This window comes from Salvelinus fontinalis, unplaced genomic scaffold (assembly GCF_029448725.1).
Source record: "Salvelinus fontinalis isolate EN_2023a unplaced genomic scaffold, ASM2944872v1 scaffold_0283, whole genome shotgun sequence".
Classification (NCBI taxonomy): domain Eukaryota; kingdom Metazoa; phylum Chordata; class Actinopteri; order Salmoniformes; family Salmonidae; genus Salvelinus; species Salvelinus fontinalis.
Window position 1 is genome coordinate 181,841 of NW_026600492.1, and position 24,602 is coordinate 206,442.

General features: G+C 41.0%; 1 protein-coding gene and 1 pseudogene across 1 annotated transcript; one reads left to right on the forward strand and one right to left on the reverse strand.

Annotated features, from left to right (window-relative positions):
* LOC129845353 (zinc finger protein 850-like) overlaps positions 1 to 24,602 on the forward strand; it is a 60,810-nt pseudogene that overhangs the window by 15,770 nt on the left and 20,438 nt on the right.
* Positions 1,168 to 8,949, reverse strand: LOC129845346 (piggyBac transposable element-derived protein 4-like). The gene is made up of 5 exons (XM_055913237.1): positions 8,467 to 8,949; positions 7,378 to 7,472; positions 7,082 to 7,244; positions 5,494 to 5,608; positions 1,168 to 3,451 (listed from the first exon to the last, which is right to left on the reverse strand). The coding sequence occupies exons 1-5, from the start codon at positions 8,645 to 8,647 to the stop codon at positions 1,678 to 1,680; spliced, it is 2,328 nt and encodes a 775-aa protein (XP_055769212.1). The 5' UTR covers positions 8,648 to 8,949; the 3' UTR covers positions 1,168 to 1,677.

Consider the following 24,602-nt stretch of genomic DNA (forward strand, 5'->3'; position numbering starts at 1 on the left):
ATATTACTGGCTAAACCAAGGCTTGGAAAGAGGTCGGTCCAACGTCCTTCTCGCGTCGAGCTCAGGGTCCAAAGGAAAGCTACTTCCGGTATTTTGTGTTTTATACGGGCCCTGATTGCGCAATCGACTCCATTCAAATTGTCACCACTTACTGACATCTAGAGGAAGGTGTAGGCAGTGTTTGTACCCTCATAGCATTCACAGGGACATTAAAACTGACCTGGGACCAGAGGCCAAGATTTCTGAAATCTCACTCCCTGTCAGGAAAAGTGCTGTAGATAGAGTTCTGTTCCACTCAGAGACATAATTCCAACGGTTATAGAAACTAGAGAGTGTTTTCTATCCAATAATAACAATAATATGCATATTGTACGAGCAAGAATTGACTACTAGGCAGTTTAATTTGGCAATGTCAAAAAAAGTAAAGTGCTAACAGCACCCCCTATTGACAAAAGGGTCGCGACCCATACTTTAAGGCGGTTGTAGGGTCATACCCAAGACTCGAAGCTGTAATCACTGCCTAGGGTGCTTCAACAAAGTACTGAGTAAAGGGTCTGAATACTTATGTAAATGTGATATTTCCATTTGTAATTTTTTATGTTAACCTGTTTTTACTTCGTCATTATTGGGTATTGTGTAGATTGATTATTTTAAAAAATATATATTTTAGAATAAGGCTGTCACGTAACAAAATGTGGAAAAAGTCAAGGGGCCTGAATACTTCCGAAGGCCTTGTATTTGCACCCTCTGAACTAATCCTAAAAAAAAGACTAAAATCCAATTTATGCTTTATCCAAAAATTTGGTCTCAGCCTCCAGAGACCAAATGGAGCTCCGTACTGCACCGCCAAGCGCCTCCCAAATGTTGTAACAATGCGGACAGCTCTGTATAGCTTCTCATTGACATGATTGGTCAATGCGGCAACTTCAGGAGAGTAATGGCACAATCTGCGAAAGCTAGCAGGAGAGGGAGGAGAATGGTTGGGTCAGGTTAAAACCTCTTCTGGATAGGACCCTTCATCTCAATTTCCACCTAAAATTACCCAAATCGAACTGCCTGTAGCTCAGGACCTGAAGCAAGGAAATGCATATTCTTGATACTATTTGAAAGGGAACACTGAAGTTTGTGGAGATGTGAAATTAATGTAGGAGAATATAACACAGCTGGTAAAAGATAAAAACATGTTTTACATTTTTATTTGAAAATTTTTTGAAATGCAAAAGGACATACATTGATATAGGACGCTGGGGGTCATTTATATGTTGTCCACAACAGGGCAACAGTACATGTGCAAAGTCAGACTGATAACGTCAAGAATGAGCGAGTTACATGACATTTAGTATGAAGTCACCCAGGTGTCCCACACGAGTTGCCCAAATGGCCAAATTGATTTTTTTCAAGAAAATAACTACATAGAAAATACAAAAATGCTTCGTCTACACACTCCCAGGAATGTCATAAATGATGGATCATTAGCTTCCCTACATAAAAGGTACTAACGGGAAATGTGACAAGAATGCTGATCCAATATCTCCAAACACAGAAGTGAAACATTTAAGGGCCAAGTTAGCAGCCCAGGGATCCAATGTCACTGTTGAACAACACCACAAACCACACAAAGTAAAAAATAAAATAAAACAACTTTAGAATGACAGTATTTGGAAGATCCTCAGTCCTCTACACAATATTGCGCTGCTGATGCCAAGTCCCAAAGCAGTCTCTTTCTGCTGTAAAGCAGAGGCAAACCGAACAAGTCGTGCAGGTGATGGGGGACTTCATGTGACAAAGAACACAACGACGCCTCCATGCTGTGGCCTTTTTGCCCCGAGGCACATTTATGTCTGCAGTTATGAATTCGGGCATGTGAACACCACTGGTGGCAGGAGCAGAAGGGACAGAGGTAGAGGGGGCAGAAGGTGCTGCAGTGGACTTTGTGCCGTAGCCAGCAAGCTCCCGGATGAGCAGCTTTCTGAAGGCTAGCTGTGTCATGGAGGTCTGTCCACAGCTCTTAGCCATTTCCTTCTGGAGGACGAATGCATTCACCACAGCAATGTCGATGAAATGATAAAACAATGTTCTGTACCATTTCGTTGTCTTGTGGAGAACATTGTAGTAGCCTATCAGAGCATCTGACAGGTCCACACCTCCCATGCTCTTGTTGTAATCCTTCACAGCAGCAGGAATGGGAACATTTTTAGTGGTCTGTTCCCCATTAGCGTCCTTCACACGCCTGACGACGTGATCGCCACTGTACGATTTGTGGATACTGGAGCACATGACCACCTCTCTGGTATCCATCCACTTTACAAAGAGCAGGTCATCTTTACGAATCCATCGCATGATACCCCTATCAGCCCGCTTAGGCATGTCGTTGACTTTTGTTTTGGGAAAACCCACTCTGTTGGTACGAATGGTGCCACAAGCCCACACATTCAGCTTCCTCAGGTCTGTGAACAGGGTAGGGCTTGTGTAGAAGTTGTCCACAAACAGTTTGTAGCCCGTCCCCAGCAGTTGAAAATCTAATAATTCCATAACGGAATCATAACTAAGTCCCTTACCGGTGGCTGAGATGGATTTCCCCTCGTAAACAAAAAAATTCCAAGTGTAGGCACACACAGAATCGTCCAAAACAAACAGTTTGTACCCCCCTTTTGTTGGCTTGTTACTCATATATTGTTTGAGGCCAATTCCAGCCTTTGAGGCTACCATCCTCTCATCTATGGACAGGTTCTGGTTGGGTTGAAAATGGGTCTTGCAGGCCTCAACCATGCTGGGGTAGAGAGGTTTGATTTTGCAGAGCCTATCAAAGCTTGCTGTGCCTCTCTTCTTGTCATTGTCGTCGTCAACTTGTGGGTCACTGATATGAAGCGCCTGCGAGATAGTCAGAAACCTTTTAGAAGGCATGACAGTGGAGGGGAAAGGCAGTTGGTAGAGTGTTGACGTTCTCCAGTAGTCCTTGAGGTTTTTACACTTCACAAACCCCATGTAAATAACCAGTGAGATGTAACAGTACAGGTCTTGGACGGAAATGGGGTTCCATGCCTCTTTCTTGCCTGCTTGTGTCTTAGCCCCATACTTGTTGGTGTTAGACACCAGCGAATCAAGAACTGACAAGGAGAAAAACATCTGGAAAAGATGAAGGGGGCTGTACTTTACAGTCTTGTCCAGCTGAGGTCCTGGCTGCCTTTTCGGTCTAAATGTTGGTGGAAGTGGCTCCACATCATCTTCTAGCACAGTGTGCCAACGGTCCTCTGCCTCGGTGGTAGTTGCCGCTGGTTCACTGGGCCTCCTCCGCTTCTGGGCTGGCCTCTTCACACCTCTAGATGGCCGGGCGGGGGAAGGTGTGGAGCAGGAGACAGCAGGGGTCCGGCTGGATGAACCAGCTTCAGCGTCTGAATTAGTGGGGGATGGACACCTTGACATTGTGGGTTCCCATTGTTCATCCGAGTCCCTGGCACGGTGTAAGAAAAAACAATCAGTAAGAATACTTCTACAGATGAGCCCTGTATCGACACGTAAAATAAACAGATGTCTATTATATAGAGTAGAGGGAACATAATCACAACGGTGAAGTGTGTGTTTATCAATGGTGAATAAGGCTGGTCAGGGGAGAACGGCTCATAGTGGTGGCCGGGGTGGGGTGAGTGGAATGGTATCAAGCAACATGGTCTGTTTGGTGCTGTTCCATTCTACTCCATTCCGGCCATTGTTGTGGGCCGCCCTCCCCTCAACAGCCTCCAATGGCTATTTATATAACAATGGAATGAAGTGAATGGAACAGCACCAAACAGACCATGTTGCTTGATGATGTGGAACCTTGGGGCGGCAGGTAACCTAGTGGTTAGAGCGTTGGGCCACTAACCCAAAGGTTGGTGGATCGAGTCCCAGAGCTGACAAGGTAAAAATATGTCATTCTGCCCCTGAACAAGGCAGTTAACTGCTCTTGGGTAGGGGGCAGCATTCGGAATTTTGGATGAAAAGCATGCCCAAATTAAACTGCACGCTACTCATCCCCAGAAGATAAGATATGGATAGAAAACACTCTGAAGTTTCTAAAACTGTTTGAATCATGTCTGTGAGTATAACAGAACTTATTTAGCAGGCAAAACCCTGAGGACAAACCATTCAGATTTTTTTTTGAGGTCACTCTCTTTTCAATGAGTTTTCATTGGGGAACCAGATTTTTAAGGGACCTACCGCTTCCGCTGGATGTCAACAGTCTTTAGAAATTGGTTGAGGTTATTCCTTTGTGTAATGAAGAAGTACGGCCATCTTGAAGGAGGGTCACTCGAAGTGTCCTGTTTGTTAGAAGCGCGTGACCAGAAAGCTAGCTACAGTTGGTTTTAATCCTGTATTGAACACAGATCATCCTGTCTTCAACTTTATCGATTATTTCCGTTAAAAAATACCAAAAGATGTATTACAAAAATAGTTTGACATTTTTGGCCAACATTTACAGGTAACCTTTGAGACATTTTGTAGTCACGTTTCACAAATTGGAACCGGTGTTTTTCTGGCTCAAACGCGGCAAATAAATGGACATTTTGGATATACATCGACGGAATTAATCGGAAAAAAAAGACTATTTGTGATGTTTATGGGACATATTGGGAGTGCCAACAACAGAAGCTCGTCAAAGGTAAGGCATGAATTATATTTCTATTTCTGCGTTTTGTGTCGCTTCTCTCTCTTTGTTTACAATGGTGCTATCCTCAGATAATAGCATTGTTTGCTTTCACCGAAAAGCCTATTTGAATTCTGACATGTTGGCTGGATTCACAACCAGTGTAGCTTTAATTTGGTATCTTTCATGTGTGATTTAAGGAAAGTTAGATTTTTATAGTAATTCATTTGAATTTGGCGTTCTGCATTTTCTCTGGCTTTTGGCCAAGTGAGACAGTAGCGTCCCGCCTAAACTCAGATTTTTGGATATGAATATGAACTTTACCGAACAAAACATACATGTATTGTGTAACATGAAGTCCTAAGTCCTATGAAGATCATCAAAGGTTAGTGATTAATTTTACCTCTATTTCTGCTTTTTGTTACTCCTCTCTTTGGCTGGAAAAATGGCTGTATTTTTCTGTGACTTGGCTCTAACCTAACATTCGTTTGGTGTGCTTTCGTCGTAAAACCTTTTTGAAATCTGACACTTTGGCTGGATTTACAACAGGTGTATCTTTAAAATGGTGTGAAATACTTGTATGTTTGAGGAATTTAAATTATGGGATTTCTGTTTTGAATTTGGCACCCGGCAGTTTCACGGGCTGTTGACGAGGTGGGACGCTACCATCCCACATACCCTAGTGAGGTTAACAAGAAATTTGTGGAGTGGTTGAAAAACGAGTTATACTGACTCCAACCTAAGTTTATGTAAACTTCGGCTGTGTGTATAAATATATATTTATAAATAACTATAAAAAAAAATCTAATGAATATGCGACCATTTAAACAACTGCATTAGCATGAGATGCAAAAACCTATTTTACTTACTGGTCTAAAAGTGGATCTTTTCCTTCCAAAAACATTTCTTCCGCGCTGGAATCATAACTGTAGTCACTCACAGAGTCCTCATCCATTCCTTCTGTGTCACTCTCCTGGTCAATTTCTGCAATAATAACATCAAAATGTTTATACTTGGACTGAGATTTAGATTTTCCACTCTTAGTAGCCATGTTTAACTTTTTCAGATTTGAGAAGTTTGTAGAAGAGAAGGAACTGCTGTGAAACGTAAACTACAGTGCGTCCTGTTTACTTTCACCAGAGAATGAACTCTGTTGTGCACAGCTCTAGCATGATGGCTGTTTGTCCTACAAACGGCGTTCACATACTGCTGGAAAGCCCAGCTCATTGGCTATCTAGCTAGGTTTCAAAACGATAGGTGGTCATTGGACCAAGACCCTTCATGGGCTAATTCAGGTGTTGTATAGCCAATACATCATGTAGAATGATGAAACAAGTTTGGTTGCCTTCTAGAGTGTCTGAAGATTGCACATAAACCGAACTTGACCATGTTAAACAATGTAGATTTCTAACAAAATTAGATTTCATAAAATTGTTTTGTTGCAAGTTGAGTCGGAATTCATGCAGCACGCTGTTTACAACATGGATGGTGTGAGGATATACAATACCATTCAAGAGTTCGGGGTCACTTAGAAATGTCCTTGTTTTTGAAAGAAAAGCTATTTTTTTGTCCATTTAAAATAACATCAAATTGATCATATACACAGTGTAGACATTGTTAATGTTGTAAATTACTATTGTAGCTGGAAATGGCTGATTATCTACATAGGCATACAGAGGCCCATTATCAGCAACCATCACTCCTGTGTTCCAATGGCACGTTGTGTTACCTAATCCAAGTTTATCATTTTAAAAGGCTAATTGATCCATTTTGAGCCTGTAATCAAACCCACAAATGCTGATGCTCCAGACACTCAACTGGTCTAAAGAAGGCCAGTTTTATTGCTTCTTTAAATCAGCATAACAGTTTTCAGCGGTGCTAAGATAATTGCAAAAGGGTTTTCTAATGATCAAGTAGCCTTTTAAAATTATAAACTTGGATTAGGTAACACAAAGTGCCATTGGAACACAGGAGTGATGGTTGCTGATAATGGGCCTCTGTACGCCTATGTAGATATTCCATAAAACAATCTGCCATTTCCAGCTACAACAGTCATTTACAACAGTAACAATGTTTACACTGTATTTCTGATCAATTTGATGTTATTTTATTGGACAAAAAATTTTGCTTTTCTTTCAAAAACAAGTACATTTCTAATTGACCCCAAACTTTTCAACGGTAGTGTATATATAGAAATACACGTTTAAAATGTGCACCAATTGATTGGTCAAAAGAACAAGTGACTAAGTCAAACAAGATATTTATTAGTCTGTGACAGCTCTACTAGTAAAAGATACCAGTCCATCTTCATGTCAACTAACAGAACTCTGCTGGTTGTCCTGGTAACAGATACCAGTCTATCTTCCTGTCAACAAACAGAACTCTGCTGGTTGTCCTGGTAACAGATACCAGTGGGAAGATCTATTGTATTTGTTCAAACTAAACTACAGCACTTACTTTGATGAGTTAAACCTGATCCTTTCGTCTCTTCTCCTCCTCTCACAGTTCCACTCTTACCTGTTGTTTTCCTGCAGTCCACCAGCTGCACAGACAACCTTTTCATACCCAGCAGTAAGGCACGACATGGGGACTCCGGGAGGGTGGAAGGGCTAGCATTTTCCTGGTAACCATAAAGAGGGGACAGACACATATCATTATGGATGCTGAAGCCACTGTTGTCATGAAGTGCTTTACAGAAACCCAGCCCAGACCCCGATAGAGCAAGCTGTATACTAGACCAAACCAAGCTGTACCATCTGGTGTTCTGATCTGGAGAGACTCTTCTCTTCCTCGTCAGCAGGATGTTGTTGATGCTCCCCAGAGGATCCACAATAGTCATGTCTCTCTCCTGTGTGAACGAGAACATCAAACAGATGGTAAACTTATGACCATCTATTGCAATTACAGAGTGTTACAAGAGGCATGAATATATGACTAAAAAGGGCCTAAATTAGCCACTTTAATTATGCTTCTTTATTCTGTGATCAGTGGTATAAAGTACTCAAGTAAAAAATACTTTCAAGTACGATTTAAGTAGTTTCAGGGAATCTGTACTTTACTATTTTTGACTAATTTGACTTTTACTTCACTATATTCCTAATGAAAATGATGTACTTTTTACTCCATACATTTTCCCAGACATCCAAAAGTACTCATTACATTTTGAAGGCGTAGCTGGACAGGAAAATGGTCCAATTCACGCACTAATCAAGAGAACATCCATGGTAATCATCACTGCCTCTGATCTGGCGGACTCACTAAACACACGTTTCAATTGTAGATTGTCAGAGAGTTGGAGTGTGTCCCTGGCTATCCGTAAATAAAAAGAAAATGGCACCATCTGGTTTGCTTAATATAAGGAATTTGAAATTATTTATATACTTTTGATACTAAAGTATATTTTAGACTTTTACTCAGGAAGTATTTTACTAGCTGACTCACTTTTACTTGAGTAATTGTCTATTCAGGTATCTGTACTTTTACTCAAGTATGACAATTGCGTACTTTTCCCACCACTGTGATGCGAATGTTTAAGGGCCGTTCCACAAAATGGGTGCATTTTGTGTCCCTTTGATATTTTAAGTAGAAATGATGCACTGTATATTATATTTTAAAAGCCTGTTATATTAGAATAAGTGCACTTTAATATAGACCACATAGAGAATTCAATAAATACAATTTTTAAGTGCACAAAATATATGTACCAATGGCAGATTGCCCCTTAAACAACTCCTACAGAACTGAACAACATATTAAAGTGCCGGTATTCAGTAGAATGCCCCTTAAAAAACACAGTTCAACAACTGCATAGTTTGTGTCCCTGTTTTTAAGACAGTACTCACTGGTGGTAATCGGAACTTCAGTCTCCTCTTTTACTCGAAAAGGTTCTTCCTCTTCTTTCAATTTTACGGCATCTTCCTCCTTTTTGATTCTGAAAGCTTCTACCTCTTTTTCCACTTTGACAACCTCTTTCCCATCTTCCTCTTTCACTGTAATATCATCCTCTTGTTTCTCCATTTTCATTCTTCAAGCCTCTTTGCCTCCTTTCACCAGTTTCTTTCTCCGTCTAGATTTGTGCGTTTATGCTCCGGGAAATTAACCTAGTGCAGTATCAATGTATCACATTGCTAATTTAACAAGCAAATTACGTTTATAAATGAACCAGTAGATAGGTACACAGAATTATGTTCGAAACACTAAGAGTAATATACACAAGAATGGTCTAAAGAGTTTTAGGTTTGCTAGCAAAGCACCGCGTGGTTAAACCAGAAGCCTTTTGTCGCTGTTGAAGAAGCCTCCTGTCCCGTCCACTAGATTATACGTCACGCAAGAAGCATCACCTGAAAGACTCCCATCACCTTCTGCTGGCTGGAGTGGGTAACGCAGTTTGGAAACAATAGTTACTACGCTTTTGTATTGGAAAGAACGTCATAATAATTTAACAATAAACTGATATATTTTCTCTTACGTCTTACAAATAATACCGTCCTGTACACAGACGTAGAAGCTTAATAGTGTAATAATAACAGCGACCCTGGGTTTATAATCGCGGAAATCGACCCTGCCGCACGAGCATGCTTTTGCGGCACAGTCGATAGCGCGCCGGACCTCGGGCTAGAAGGTCGAGGGTTCGAGACCTGCTCCCTACTGTTTCATTACAATATGAATATGTAAATGTTGAATAAATACTTATATGATTAGGTAGTGTTTTAATACACATTTGCTCTGTTCATTTTTTACATTCGTTTTTATTTAGATGTGACGGTACTATTCCCTTAAAGCTACGCTCTTTAAGATACAAATCATCCTGTAAACCAGGGGTGGGCAACTCCAGTCCTCCGGGCCTGATTGATGTCACACTTTTTCTCCCTCCCTAGCAAACACAGCTGATTAATCAAATTGCATTCTAAACTGAAGATCATGAATTGTTGATTATTGGAGTCAGGTGTGTTAGCTGGGCCAAAACTGTGACACTAATCAGGCCCTCGAGGACTGGAATTTCCCAACCCCGCTGTAAACAATAGAGCAAATGCGTCACATTCAAATAGCACTTGATTATCTGTAGTGCTTTACACTGAGTCTACAAAACATTAAGAACACCTGCTCCTTCCATGACATAAACTGACTAGGTGAATCCAGGTGAATGATATGATCCCTTATTGATGTCACAAGTTAAATCCACTTCAATCAGTGTAGATGAAGGGGAGGAGTCAGGTTAAATAAGGATTTTTACGTCTTGAGACAAATGAGACATGGATTGTGTATGTGTATCATTCAGAGGGTGAATGGGGAAGACAAAATATTTAAGTGTCTTTGAACGGGGGATGGTAGTAGGTGCCAGGTGCACCGGTTTGTGTCAAGAACTGCAAAGTTGATGGGTTTTTCCAGCTCAACAGTTTCCCATGTGTAGCAAGATGGTCCACCATCCTAACAGTGCCGTTTAAGATGAGGCAGAACGATTTGTTTTTTCATGAGCATGGCCTTATTTCTATTACAGCATATTAGATGACTGCCAATCATATTCCATTAACATTGTTCAATGTAACAGCGATAGGTTTAGGCTACTACTGATACTAACAATTCCCCTATACCTATCATGAGGTTTCTACAACCTAGCCTATGAATTAAAGTTTACAACGTAGGTGCACACTGGTCGAGAGAAAAATTTGAGGTGATAGACAGTGACATATTTAATACCACCTTGCACACTCTTGCATTTATCTAGCTGATCTAGGGTGTAGTCATTAGTCCAACAGTTGCAAACGAGAGTTTCTATTGGACAAATTCAGGTATGTTTATCCCCGTTCCTTTTGCCAGAACAGCCTGCCTGATTTCAGATTTCTCACTTCCTCACAGGAAGTTTGCTCCAACTTGAGTTCTGTTTTACTCACAGATATAATTCAAACGGTTTTAGAAACTAGAGAGTGTTTTCTATCCAATAGTAATAATAATATGCATATTGTACGAGCAAGAATTGAGTACGAGGCAGTTTAATTTGGGAACAAAATTTTTTACAAAGTGAAAACAGCACCCCCTATTGAGAAAAGGTTAAAGCATCAGACTCCATAGTAATTCATCATTAGAAGCTACAGGCCTTCTTTAAGACTCCATGTTTCATCATTAGATGCTACAGTCCTCCTTTAATGCAGCTGGTGGCCACACCAGATACTGACTGTTACTTTTGATTTTGACCCCCCCACTTTGTTCAGGGACACATTATTCAATTTCAGTTAGTCACATGTCTGTGGAACTTGTTCAGTTTATGTCTTTTATTGAATCTTGTTATGTTCCAACAAATATTTACACATGTTAAGTTTGCTGAAAATAAAAGCAATTGACAGTGAGAGGACGTTTCTTTTTTTTGCTGAATTTAGATTGACGGGCGGGGGGGGGAACAATTGAATCAATTTTAGAATAATGCTGAAATGTAACAAAATTTGGAAAAGGTGATGGGGTCTGAATATGTCAGATTTCAAATACGCTTTTCGGCAAAACCAAACGATGCTATTATCTGAGGATAGCACTATAGTAAACAAAGAGAGAGAAGCATATTTCAACCCTGCAGGCGCGACACAAAACGCAGAAATAGAAATATAATTCATGCCTTGCCTTTGACGAGCTTCTTTTGTTGGCACTCCAATATGTCCCATAAACATCACAAATGGTCCTTTTGTTCGATTAATTCCGTCGATATATATCCAAAATGTTCATTTATTTGGCACGTTTGATCCATAAAAACACCGGTTCCAACTTGCGCAACGTGACTACAAAGTATCTCAAAAGTTACCTGTAAACTTTGCCAAAACATTTGACACTACTTTTGTAATACAACTGTAAGTATTTTTTAACGTAAATAATCGATAGAATTGAAGACGGGCTGATCTGTGTTCAATACAGGAGGAAAACAAACTGTAGCTAGCTTTCTGGTCACGCGCCTCTAACAGTACACTTCAAGTTACCCTCGTTCTGGATGGCTGTACTTCTTCATTACACAAAGGAAAAACCTCAACCAATTTCTAAAGACTGTTGACATCCATTGGAAGCGGTAGGAACTGCAAGAAGGTCCCTTAGAAATCTGGATTCCCAATGAAAAATAATTGAAAAGAGAGTGACCTCAACAAAAAAAAAATCTGAATGGTTTGTCCTCTGGCTTTCGCCTGCTAAATAAGTTCTGTTATACTCACAGATATGATTCAAACCGTTTTAGAAACTTCAGAGTGTTTTCCATCCAAATCTCCTAATAATATGCACATCTTATCTTCTGGGGATGAGTAGCTGGCAGTTGAATTTGGATATGCTTTTCATCCAAACGTGAAAATGCTGACCCCTATCCTAGAGAAGTTTTTAACGAATGCACAAGTTTTTAACGAATTTCCCCACAAGGGCTTCATTAGAAAGAGAAATACAACTCGGGTGGCTGGTCTCAGAGGATGTGAAGGTCCTGGGCTGGCGTCGTTACATGTGTTCTGTGGTTGTGAGGCCAGTTGGATGTACTGCCAAATTCTCTAAAATGACGTTGGAGGCGGCTTCTGGTAGAGAATTTAACATTCAATTATCTGGTAACAGCTCCAGTGGATATTCCTGCAGTCAGCATGCCAATTGCACGCTCCCTTAAAACTTGAGACATCTGTGGCATTGTGTTGTGTGACAGAACTGCACATTTTAGAGGCCTTTATTCTCCCCAGCACAAGGTGCACCTGTGTAATGATCATGCTGTTTAATCAGCTTGATATGCCACACCTGTCAGGTGGATGGATTATCTTGGCAAAGAATAAATGTTAACTAACAGGGATGTAAAAAATTCTGCAATCTTTTTTTTCAGCTCATGAAACATCCAACACTTTACATGTTGCGTTAATATTTTTGTTTATTATAGTTATTCTCAGTTTTAGGAACATCTTCCCAAATATTTCACTTTATTTTTTACTTTACCCAAAATATGACTTCAGCGATAGTCAAAATGTTGAAAATCTGTGAACGTCTAAATAAGAAATTGGGCCATTTAAACAGCAGGCGTCGAACCCTTTCGACAACGGGGAGATTTTACTGATGTGCTTTGTGTCTTCGACGTAAAAATAAGTTTTGGACTTCCACTTAAAATTACTTATTTACTTGTTTTATGTTTAAGGAAGTGTGTACAGTTGTGGCCAAATATTTTGAGAATGACACAAATATGAATTTTCAGTCTGCTGCCTCAGTTTGTATGATGGCAATTTGCATATACTCCAGAATGTTATGAATAGTGATCAGATGTAATTAATTGCAAAGTCCCTCTTTGCCATGCAAATGAACTGAACCCCCCCCCCCCCAAAAAAAAAACTGGAAGCTTCAAAAGGAGGGTGGTGCTTGGAATCATTGTTCTTCCTCTGTCACCCATGGTTACCTGCAAGGAAACACGTGCCGTCATCATTGCTTTGCACAAAAAAGGCTTCACGGGCAAGGATATTGCTGCCAGTAAGATTGCACCTAAATCAACCCTTTATCAGATCATCGATAACTTCAAGGAGAGCGGTTCAATTGTTGTGAAGAAGGCTTCAGAGCGGTTTAATTGTTGTGAAGAAGGCTTCAGGGCACCCAAGAAAGTCCAGCAAGCGCCAGGACCGTCTCCTAAAGTTGATTCAGCTGCGGGATCGGGGCACCACCAGTACAGAGCTTGCTCAGGAATAGCAGCAGGCAGGTGTGAGTGCATCTGCACACAGACTGATATTCGGCAAAAGGTACAGGGATTGGACTGCTGAGGACTGGGGTAAAGTCATTTTCTCTGATGAACCCAATTTTCAAATGTTTGGGGCATCTGGAAAAAAGCTTGCCCGGAGAAGACACGGTGAGCGCTTCCATCAGTCCTGTGTCATGCCAACGGTAAAGCATCCTGAGACCATTCATGTGTGGGGTTGCTTTTCAGCCAAGGGTGTGGGCTCACTCACAATGTTGCCTAAGAACACAGCCATGAATAAGGAATGCTACCAACACATCCTCCGAGAGCAACTTCTCCCAACCATCCAGGAACAGTTCGGTGACGAACAATTCCTTTTCCAGCATGAAGGAGCACCTTGCCGTAAGGCAAACATGATAAGTGGCTCGGAGAACAAAACATCAATATTTTGGGTCCAAGGCCAGGAATCTCCCCAGACCTTAATCCCATTGAGAACGTGTGGTCAATCCTCAAGAGGCGGGTGGACAAACAAAAACCCACAAATTCTGACAAACTCCAAGCATTGATTATGCAAGAATGGGCTGCCATCTCAGGATGTGGTCCAGAAGTTAATTGACACCAGGGTGGATTGCAGAGGTCTTGAAAAAGAAGGGTCAACACTGCAAATATTGACTCTTTGCATCAACTTCATGTCATTGCCAATAAAAGCCTTTGACACTTATGAAATGCTTGTAATTATACTTCAGTATTTCATAGTAACATCTGACAAAAATATCTGAAGACACTGAAGCAGCAAACTTTGTGGAAATTAATATTTGTGTCATTCTCAAAACTTTTGGCCACAACTGTAGCTCACATTCTGTATCATACAGCTATGAAAGTTATATATTTAGAACCACCTGCTCGATTGGAATTAAGCGACGTCTGTGTCTTGAGTGTCCAAGAACGGTTTAGTTTGTGTTCTGACTTGTAAAGCAGAATGAATAAAAAAGTAATGTAAACATTATCAGTAATTACCAGGAAACTCTACAACATGTGTTTTCAAATCAAACCAAGATTGTTAAAACTGGCCTTAGGTTATTGAGCGATCTGATTAGGATTTACCCTCGTAGCAAGGCCTATTTATCATGTGGAGGTTTCATTCAGGTCTCTTTTTTTAAAAACACACTGTGTTTGGCAGGAGAAAGACCAGACTCAGAGGAACCAGAGCCAGGGACGTCCAAACCAACAAGACACCAGTGTTCCCAGTGTGGCAAGTGTTTTAACCAGTCAGGGGATCTGAAAAGACATGAGAGAATACACACAGGGGAGAAGCCTTACCACTGCTCCCAGTGCGGAAAGCGTTTTAACGATTTAGGGAACCTGAAAAAACATGAGAGAATACACACAGGGGAGAAGCCTTACCACTGCTCCCAGTGTGTAAAGAGTTATAACCATTTAAGGAACTTGAAAGTTCATGAGATAATACACACAGGGGAGAAGCCTTACCACTGCTCCCAGTGTGGAAAGGGTTTCAACCGGCCTGGGGATCTGAAACGGCATGAGAGAATACACACAGGGGAGAAGCCTTACCACTGCTCCCAGTGCGGAAAGAGTTTCACCCAGCCGGGGGACCTGAAACGGCATGAGAGAATACACACAGGGGAGAAGCCTTACCACTGCTCCCAATGTGGAATGAGTTTCACCCAGCCGGGGGACCTGAAACGGCATGAGAGAATACACACAGGGGAGAAGCCTTACCACTGCTCCCAATGTGGAATGAGTTTCACCCAGCCGGGGGACCTGAAATGGCATGAGAGAATACACACAGGGGACTTGCTGTCTTATATTGTTGACTGATAATGATTACCTGTTTTTACCATATGAACTTGAATTGTACAAAGTATACTAAAACATATATATTTGTATGTTTTTATTAGAAAACATGAATTGAATATGTAGTTTGAATATAGAGTAGGTCAGATTCCTTCTGTTTTAAATGGTCCTTTTTTAAACTCTGACACTGTGTGTGTGTTTATCTGTGTGTCATTCCTCCAGCACTGCAGATAATCAAGTGATATTTGGATGTGATGCATTTGTTCCGTTGTTTACATTTGCAATGTTGGCCCACTGATGATTTAATGAAATGAAAATGTTCACAGACTCTGTAATGCAAAATGTTAATTGTATGTGTCCACATATCTGAGTATGTGACTTGTGGTGGATGAATCAGAATTAGTTGGGTAACATAGATAATTAAGATGTCTTATCTGCATAATATGTCTGAGTAGTTCTATCTGATGTCATAATACACTCTGATAGTGATCCATTTGCTCCATTGTTTCCATGTCAGTTGGTTTCCCACTCTGATGATTTATATATGACAGAGGGGCTTTAAAGGAATAGTATGGTGACATCTTAGTGTGGCTTTAAATAAATAGGATTATTCATTAATTTAATACTCCTATACCAACAATACACTGCAGCTTTGACATCAAGAAGAGAATGGGCTGATGGGTGGTGGTGCTACTATATAGGTAAGGCTGTCCAATATGAATATTCAATACACACAATAGGTTGATCAGTAGCCAGTTAGCTAGCTGCTACAGTCCAATATAAATATTAAATACACACAATAGGTTGATCGGTAGCCAGTTAACTAGCTGCTACAGTCCAATATGAATGTTCAATTCACACAATAGGTTGACTGTTGACCAATATGAATGTTCATAATGAGGGAAAAATAAATGTGTGGCTCCTGCTGCAGGTAGCCTAGCGGTTACTAGTTTTGGGCCAGTAACCGAAAGATCTCTGGTTTGAATCCCAAAGACAACTAGGTAAAAAATCTATCAATTTGCCCTTGAGGACAGCAGCAGCAGGAGCCTCATGTTTCTCCCATTCTTCTCTGCAGATCCTCTCAAACTCTGTCAGGTTGGATGGGGAGTGTCACTACAAAGCTATTTTCAGGTCTCTCCAGAGATGTTAAATCGGGTTCAAATCCGGGCTCTGGCTGGGCCCCTCAAGGACATTCAGAGACATCTCCCAAAGCCACTCCTGCGTTGTCTTGGCTTTGTGCGTAGGGTCGTTGTCCTATTGGAAGGTTAACCTTTGCCCCAGTCTGAGGTCCTGAGTGCTCTGGAGCAAGTTTTCAAAAATTATCTCTCTGTATTTTGCTCCGTTCATCTTTCCCTCGATCCTGAAGAGTCTCCCAGTCCATGTCGCTGAAAAACATCCCCACAGCATGATGCTGCCAACCCCAAGCTTCACCGTGGAAATGGTGCCAGGTTTCCTCCAGACGTGACCCATGGCATTCATCAGACCAGAGAATTTTGTTACTCATGGTCTGATAGTCCTTTAGGTGCCTTTTGGCAAACTCCAATCTGGCTTTCATGTGCCTTTTACTGAGGAGTGGCTTCCGTCTGGCAACTCTACCGTAACGTCCTGCTTGGTGGAGTGATGCAGAGATGGTTGTCCTTCTGGAAGGTTCTCCCATCTCCACAGAGGAGCTCTGTCAGAGTGACCATTGGGTTCTTGGTTACCTCCTTGACCAAGGCCCTTCTCCCCCGATTGTTCAGTTTGGCCGGGCAGCCAGCAGTAGGAAGGGTCTTGGTGGTTTCAAACTTCTTCCTTTTAAGATGATGGGGACCTTCAATGCTGCAGAAATGTTTTGGTACACTTCCCCAGATCTGTGACGTGACACAATCCTGTCTCGAAAGGAGTATATCACATCAAATACAGGCTACTTAAAGTTCATGAGAGAACACACATATGCTCGTACACTTGTCTCATTTTTACAAAAATAGAATTATGCTTTTGGTCATGCAATATTTTCTTTATATATATATATACACTGATCATACCAAACATTTGGAGAGAAATAAACGTCCTAATAAGGACTAGGAACCTCCTCCTTTTCCCTCAGAAGATCCTCAATTTGTCGGGGCATGAACTCTTCAAAGTGTCCAAAGCCTTCCACAGGGATGCTGGCACATGTTGACTCCAATGCTTCCCACAATTGTGTCATGTTGGCTGGATGTCCTTTGGGTGCAGTCTTCACTCCTCAGAGAAGGATGGTCTTCCCCTTCCTCCTCTGAGGAGCCTCCACTGCACCCAAAGGACATCGAGCCAACATGACATAATTGTGGGAAGGGAGTTTCAGTGAGTTTCAGAATAAAATAAATTGGTAAAACATTAATAAATTATAATTTTTGGATAAAACTATACTAAATATAATCACATCACCAAATAATTGAATAAAAAAATAATTGAATAAAACATACTATTTTGCGTCCTCCTCTGGGTACATTGACTTCAATACAAAAACCTATGAGACTCATGGTTCTCAAGGCTTCCATAGACTTAAACAGTAATTATGACAACTTCCGGAGGACATCCTCCAACCTATCAGAGCTCTTTCAGCATGAACCTTCTCCGCTGTGCAATGCGGTTTCCGAGCTGGTCATGGGTGCACCTCAACCCCGCTCAAGGTACTAAACAATATCATAACCGCCATCGAGAAGAGACAATACTGTGCAGCTGTATTCATGGGTTGGCACCCCCCATTGGGTTGTGCCATGGCGAAGATCTTTGTGGGCTATACTCGGCCTTGTCTCAGGATGGTAAGTTGGTGGTTGAAGATATCACTCTAGTGGTGTGGGGGCTGTGCTTTGGCAAAGAGGGTGGGGTTATATCCTGCCTGTTTGGCCCTGTCGGGGGTATCATCGGATGGGGCCACAGTGTCTCCTGACCCCTCCTGTCTCAGCCTCCAGTATTTATGCTGCAGTAGTTTATGTGTCGAGGGTCTGGGGTCAGTCTGTTATATCTGGAGTATTTCTCCTGTCTTATCCGGTGTCCTGTGTGAATTTAAGTATGCTCTCTCTCTTTCTCTCTTTCTTTCTTTCTCTCTCTCAGAGGACCTGAGCCCTAGGACCATGCCTCAGGACTACCTGGCATGATGACTCCTTGCTGTCCCCAGTCCAGCTGGCCGTGCTGCTGCTCCAGTTTCAACTGTTCTGCCTGCGGCTATGGAACCCTGACCTGTTCACCGGAGGTGCTACCTGTCCCAGACCTGCTGTTTTCAACTCTCTAGAGACAAACGTTTCTTAAACAGAAAAAAACAGGATAAACATACCTTAATTTGTCAAATAAAATCAAACTTTATTTGTCAAATGCGCCGAATACAACAAATGTAGAACTTACAGTGAATTGCTTACTTACAAGCCCTTAACTAACAGTACGGCTCAAGAAGAGTTAAGAAAATGAGCAAATGACCAAAAGTAAAAAATAATAAAAAGTAACACAATAAAATAACAATAACAAGGCTATATACAGGGGATACTGGTACTGAGTCAATGTGCGGGGGTACAGGTTAGTCGAGGTAATTTGTACATGTAGGTCGGGGTGAAGTGACATTTCATAGATAATAAACACCAAGTAGCAGCAGTGTACAAAACAAATGAAGGGTCAATGTAAATAGTCCAGGTGGCCATTTGATTAATTGTTCAGCAGTCTTATGGCTTGGGGGTAGAAGCTGTTAAGGAGCCTTTTGGTTCTAGACTTGGTGCTCCGGTACCGCTTGACGTGCGGGAGCAGAGAAAACAGTCTATGACTTGGGTGACTGACAATTTTTGGGTCTTTCTTTATATAGGTCCTGGATGGCATGAAGCTTGGCCCCAGTGATGTTCACTACCCTCTGTAGTGCATTACGGTCAGATGCCGAGCAGTTGCCATACCATGCGGTGATGCAACCGGTCAGGATGCTCTCGATGGTGCAGCTGTAGAACTTTTTGAGGATCTGGGGACCCATGCCAAATCTTTTCAGTCTCCCAAGGTGGAAAACTTGTTGTCGTGCCCTCTTCACGACTGTCTTGGTGTGTTTGGACCATGATAATTAGTTGGTGATGTCTTCACGACTGTCTTGGTGTGTTTGGACCATGATAATTAGTTGGTGATGTCTTCACGACTGTCTGTCCATGTGTCACTGTCTGTCACCTAAAAAACCTATCTCGACCTGTGTGACCCTACATTCTAAACTTTAATTCATAGGCAGGTTGTAGCAGCCTCATGATGGGTATAGGGAAAATTCTAGTATCATGTAGTAGCCGAAACCTATTGCTGTTACATTGAACAGGGTGAACGGAATATGAATGACAGTCATCTAATATGCTGTAATAGAAATAAGGCCATGCTCATAAAAAAACAAATCGTTCTGCCCCATCTAAAACGGCACTGTTAGGATGGTGAACCACTCTTGGTACACATGGGAAACTGTTGAGCTGGAAAAACCCAGCAACTTTGGAGTTCTTGACACAAACCGGTGCACCTGGCACCTTCTACCATCCCCCATTCAAAGACACTTAAATATTTTGTCTTCCCCATTCACCCACTGAATGGCACACATACACAATCCATGTATCATTTGTCTCAAGGCCTAAAAATCCTTATTTAACCTGACTCCTCCCCTTCATCTACACTGATTGAAGTGGATTTAACTTGTGACATCAATAAGGGATCATAGCATTCACCTGGAGTCACCTAGTCAGTTTATGTCATGGAAGGAGCAGGTGTTCTTCATGTTTTGTAGACTCAGTGTAAAGCACTACAGATAATCAAGTGCTATTTGAATGTGATGCATTTGCTCTATTGTTTACAGCGGGGTTGGGAAATTCCAGTCCTCGAGGGCCTGATTAGTGTCACAGTTTTACCCCAGCCCCAACTAACACACCTGACTCCAATAATCACCTAATCATGATCTTCAGTTTAGAATGCAGTTTGATTAATCAGCTGTGTTTGCTAGGGAGGGAGAAAAAGTGTGACATCAATCAGGCCCCGAGGACTGGAGTTGCCCACCCCTGGTTTACAGGATGATTTGTATCTTAATAAATCTTCTTGAGAATACAGGGGGTGCTGTTCCGCATTAGCATAATTTCCTCTACAGATTAAACTGCCTCTTATTCAATTATTGCTGTTACTATATGCATATAACCATATACCATTGGATAGAAAACAAGCTATGGTTTCTAAAACCGTTCCAATTGAGTCTCTGAGTCAAACACAGTTCATTTCACAGCACTTTCCCTGAGCCAGAAGAAGATTGCAAGATGTGTATGCTCGCTTCAACGCTCTGCCTATATATGGTCACGCGACCTATGACCCGAAACACACTTCCTTCTTCTTCCTCTGGGTGTCTGGAAGACGTCAGATGAGAAATTTTTTGTTTATCTTGTACTGACGTGAAATAAGACCTATTTCTTTAGCGTGACCGACAACTTCCGGTTTCTGAAATGCGCGTTTCCAGAGGTGCCATTGTTTTTGCTATGCTGACGTTACGGATGAAAACTATCTCCGTCTCGAAGTTTGTTTGATACATGTGACCATATCACCGTAATGTATGTTTTTTCAATATAGTTTAATCAGATTATTAGAATTTTTTCGGGAGTTTTGCCGTGTTCCGTTCTTTGAGTTTTTTAACTTTGGACAGGGACGTGCCAGTCGACCAGTTCCCAGGCTAAATGAAGAGGAAAAGTTGCCATTGTGAATGGATTGAACGACTCATCAGGACTAAGGACACCTTGATCAACATTCTGATGAAAGACCAGCAATAGTAAGACCCAATTTACGATGTTATTTCATATATCTGTCGTGCATGTGAACTGGTCGGGCGCGTCCACCTGGTTCTGGCTGGCCTGGTTATGCTAATTTAGCGCTACATTTTGTTTTCGCTATAAAACATTTAAAAAATCTGAAATATTGTTTGGATTCACCAGATGTTGGGCTTTCAATGTCTGTACGCTGTGTATTTTTTCTGAAATGTTTTAAGACAAGTAATTAGTTATATAACGTTGGTCTCTGTAATTGTTCTAGCTGCATCAGCACTATATCAGATTGCAGCTGCAATGTAGAACTGTGATTTATACCTGAAAAATGCACATAAAAAAAAAAAAACTATGCTATACCATAAATATGTTATCAGACTGTCATCTTAGGAATTTGTTTGTTGGTTAGTGGCTATATATATCTTAGTTTAGCCGAATTGTTGATAGCACCTGAAGTAGTAAGAAACTGATGGAGTTAGAAAATGGTGTCATTTTGCTAACGTGTTTAGCTAATAGATTTACATATTGTGTCTTCCCTGTAAAACATTTAAAAAATCTGAAATGGTGGTTTTATTCACAAGATCTGTGTCTTTCATTGGGTGTCTTGGACTTGTGATTTAATGATATTTAGATGCTACTATTTAATTGTGACGCTATGCTAGCGATGCTAATCAGTGTGGGGGGTGTGGGGGGTGCTCCCGGATCCGGGTTAGGTACTCTGTAGAGGTTTTAAAGAGCGTAGCTTTAAGGGAATAGTACCAACATCTAAATAAAAGCAAATGTAAAAAATGAACAGAGCAAATGTGTATTAAAACACTACCTAATCATATAAGTATTTATTCAACATTTACATATTCATATTGTAATGAAACAGTAGGGAGCAGGTCTCGAACCCTCGACCTTCTAGCCCGAGGTCCGGCGCGCTATCGACTGTGCCGCAGAAGCATGCTCGTACGGCAGGGTCGATTTCCGCAATTATAAACCCAGGGTCGCTATTATTATTACACTATTAAGCTTCTACGTCTGTATACAGAACGGTATTATTTGTAAGACGTAAGAGAAAATATATCAGCTTATTGTTAAATTATTATGACGTTCTTTCCAATACAAAAGTGTAGTAACTATTGTTTTCAAACTGCGTTACCCACTCCAGCCAGCAGAAGGTGATGGGAGTCTTTCAGGTGATGCTTCTTGCGTGACGTATAATCTAGTGGACGGGACAGGAGGCTTCTTCAACAGCGACAAAAGGCTTCTGGTTTAACCACGCAGGGCTTTGCTAACAAACCTAAAACTCTTTAGACCATTCTTGTGTATATTACTCTTAGTGTTTCGAACATAATTCTGTTGACCTATCTACTGGTTCATTTATAAACGTAATTTGCTTGTTAAATTAGCAAATGTGTTACATTGATACCGCACTAGGCTAATTTCCCAGAGCATAAACGCACAAATCTAGACGGAGAAAGAAACTCTGGTGAAAGGAGGCAAAGAAGCTTGAAGAATGAAAAAGGAGAAACAAGAGGATGATATTACAGTGAAAGAGGAATATGGGAAAGAGTTTGTCAAAGTGGAAAAAAAGGTAGAAGCTTTCAGAATCAAAAAGGAGGAAGATGCCGTAACATTGAAAGAAGAGGATGAACCTTTTCGAGTAAAAGAGGAGGATATCGCAATAAAAGAGGAGACTGAAGTTCCGATTACCACCAGTGAGTACTGTCTTAAACAGGGACACAAACTATGCAGTAGTTGAACTGTGTTTTTTAAGGGGCATTCTACTGAAGTTCTGCACTTTGATATGTTGTTCAGTACTGTAGGAATTGTTTAAGGGGCAATCTGCCATTGGGGCATATATTTTGTGCACTTCAAAATTGTATTTATTGAATTCTCTATGGTCTATATTAAAGTGCACTTATTCTAATATAACAGGCTTTTAAATATAATATACAGTGCATCATTTTTACTTAAAATATCAAAGGGACGCAAAATGCACCCATTTTGTGGAACCGCCCTTTAACATTTGCATCACAGTGGTGGGAAAAGTACGCAATTGTCATACTTGAGTAAAAGTACAGATACCTGAATAGAAAATTACCCAAGTAAAAGTGAGTCACCTAGTAAAATACTTCCTGAGTAAAAGTCTAAAATATACTGAAGTATCTAAAGTAAAGTTTATAAATAATTTCAAATTCCTTATATTAAGCATATTAAGCAAACCAGATGGTGCCATTTTCTAGTTTTTTAAATTTTTTACATTTACGGATAGCCAGGGACACACTCCAACTCTCAGACAATCTACAATTGAAACGTGTGTTTAGTGAGTCCGCCAGATCAGAGGCAGTGATGATTACTGGGGATGTTCTCTTGATTAGTGCGTGAATTGGACCATTTTCCTGTCCAGCTAAGCCGGACAAAATGTAATGAGTACTTTTGGGTGTCTGGGAAAATGTATGGAGTAAAAAGTACATCATTTTCTTTAGGAATATAGTGAAGTAAAAGTCAAATTAGTCAAAAATAGTAAAGTACAGATTCCCTGAAAAACTACTTAAATCGTACTTTAAAGTATTTTATATCACTGATCACAAACAAAAGCATAATTAAAGTGGCTAATTTAGGCCCTTTTTAGACAAATATTCATGCCTCTTGTAACACTCTGTAATTGCAATAGATGGTCATAAGTTTACTGTCTGTTTGATGTTGTCATTCACACAGGAGAGAGACATGACTATCGTGGATCCTCTGGGGAGCCTGAACAACATCCTGCTGACGAGGAAGAGAAGAGTCTCTCCAGATCAGAACACCAGATGGTACAGCTTGGTCTGGTCTAGCATACATCTTGCTCTATCGGGGTCTGGGCTGGGTTTCTGTAAAGCACTTTATGTCAACAGTGACATCAGCATCCATAATGATATGTGTCTGTCCCCTCTTTATGGTTACCAGGACAATGCTAGCCCTTCCACCCTCCCGGAGTCCCCGTGTCGTGCCTCTCCCGGTAGCACCTTACTGCTGGGTATGAAGAGGTTGTCTGTGCAGCTAGTGGACTGCAGGAAAACAACGGGGCTGAGTGGAACTGTGAGAGGAGGAGAAGAGAAGAAAGGATCAGATTTGACTCATCAAAGTAAGTGCTGTAGTTTAGTTTGAACAAATACAATAGATCTGCCCACTGGTATCTGTTACCAGGACAACCAGCAGAGTTCTGTTAGTTGACAGGAAGATAGACTGGTATCTGTTACCAGGACAACCAGCAGAGTTCTGTTAGTTGACATGAAGATAGACTGGTATCTGTTACCAGGACAACCAGCAGAGTTCTGTTAGTTGACAGGAAGATAGACTGGTATCTGTTACCAGGACAACCAGCAGAGTTCTGTTAGTTGATAGGAAGATATACTGGTATCTGTTACCAGGACAACCAGCAGAGTTCTGTTAGTTGACATGAAGATAGACTGGTATCTGTTACCAGGACAACCAGCAGAGTTCTGTTAGTTGACAGGAAGATAGACTGGTGGATATGGATGTTATGAATATCATAACACTGAAAAGGGATTCTGCCAATGAAAAGAGAGAAACCAATAGACCATATAAAACCTTGATGAAAGTTAGCTTTAGAAAGTTAAAAGATGATCCAATGTAAGGTGCTTGTTTTACAAAAACTTCCATAAAACATTATGAATGTTACATTGTCTGTCCCAGTCAACCCCCCCTATCTTTACAAGACTGTTGAACAGACAAACTAAATTCAAGACACTGTTAATTAGAT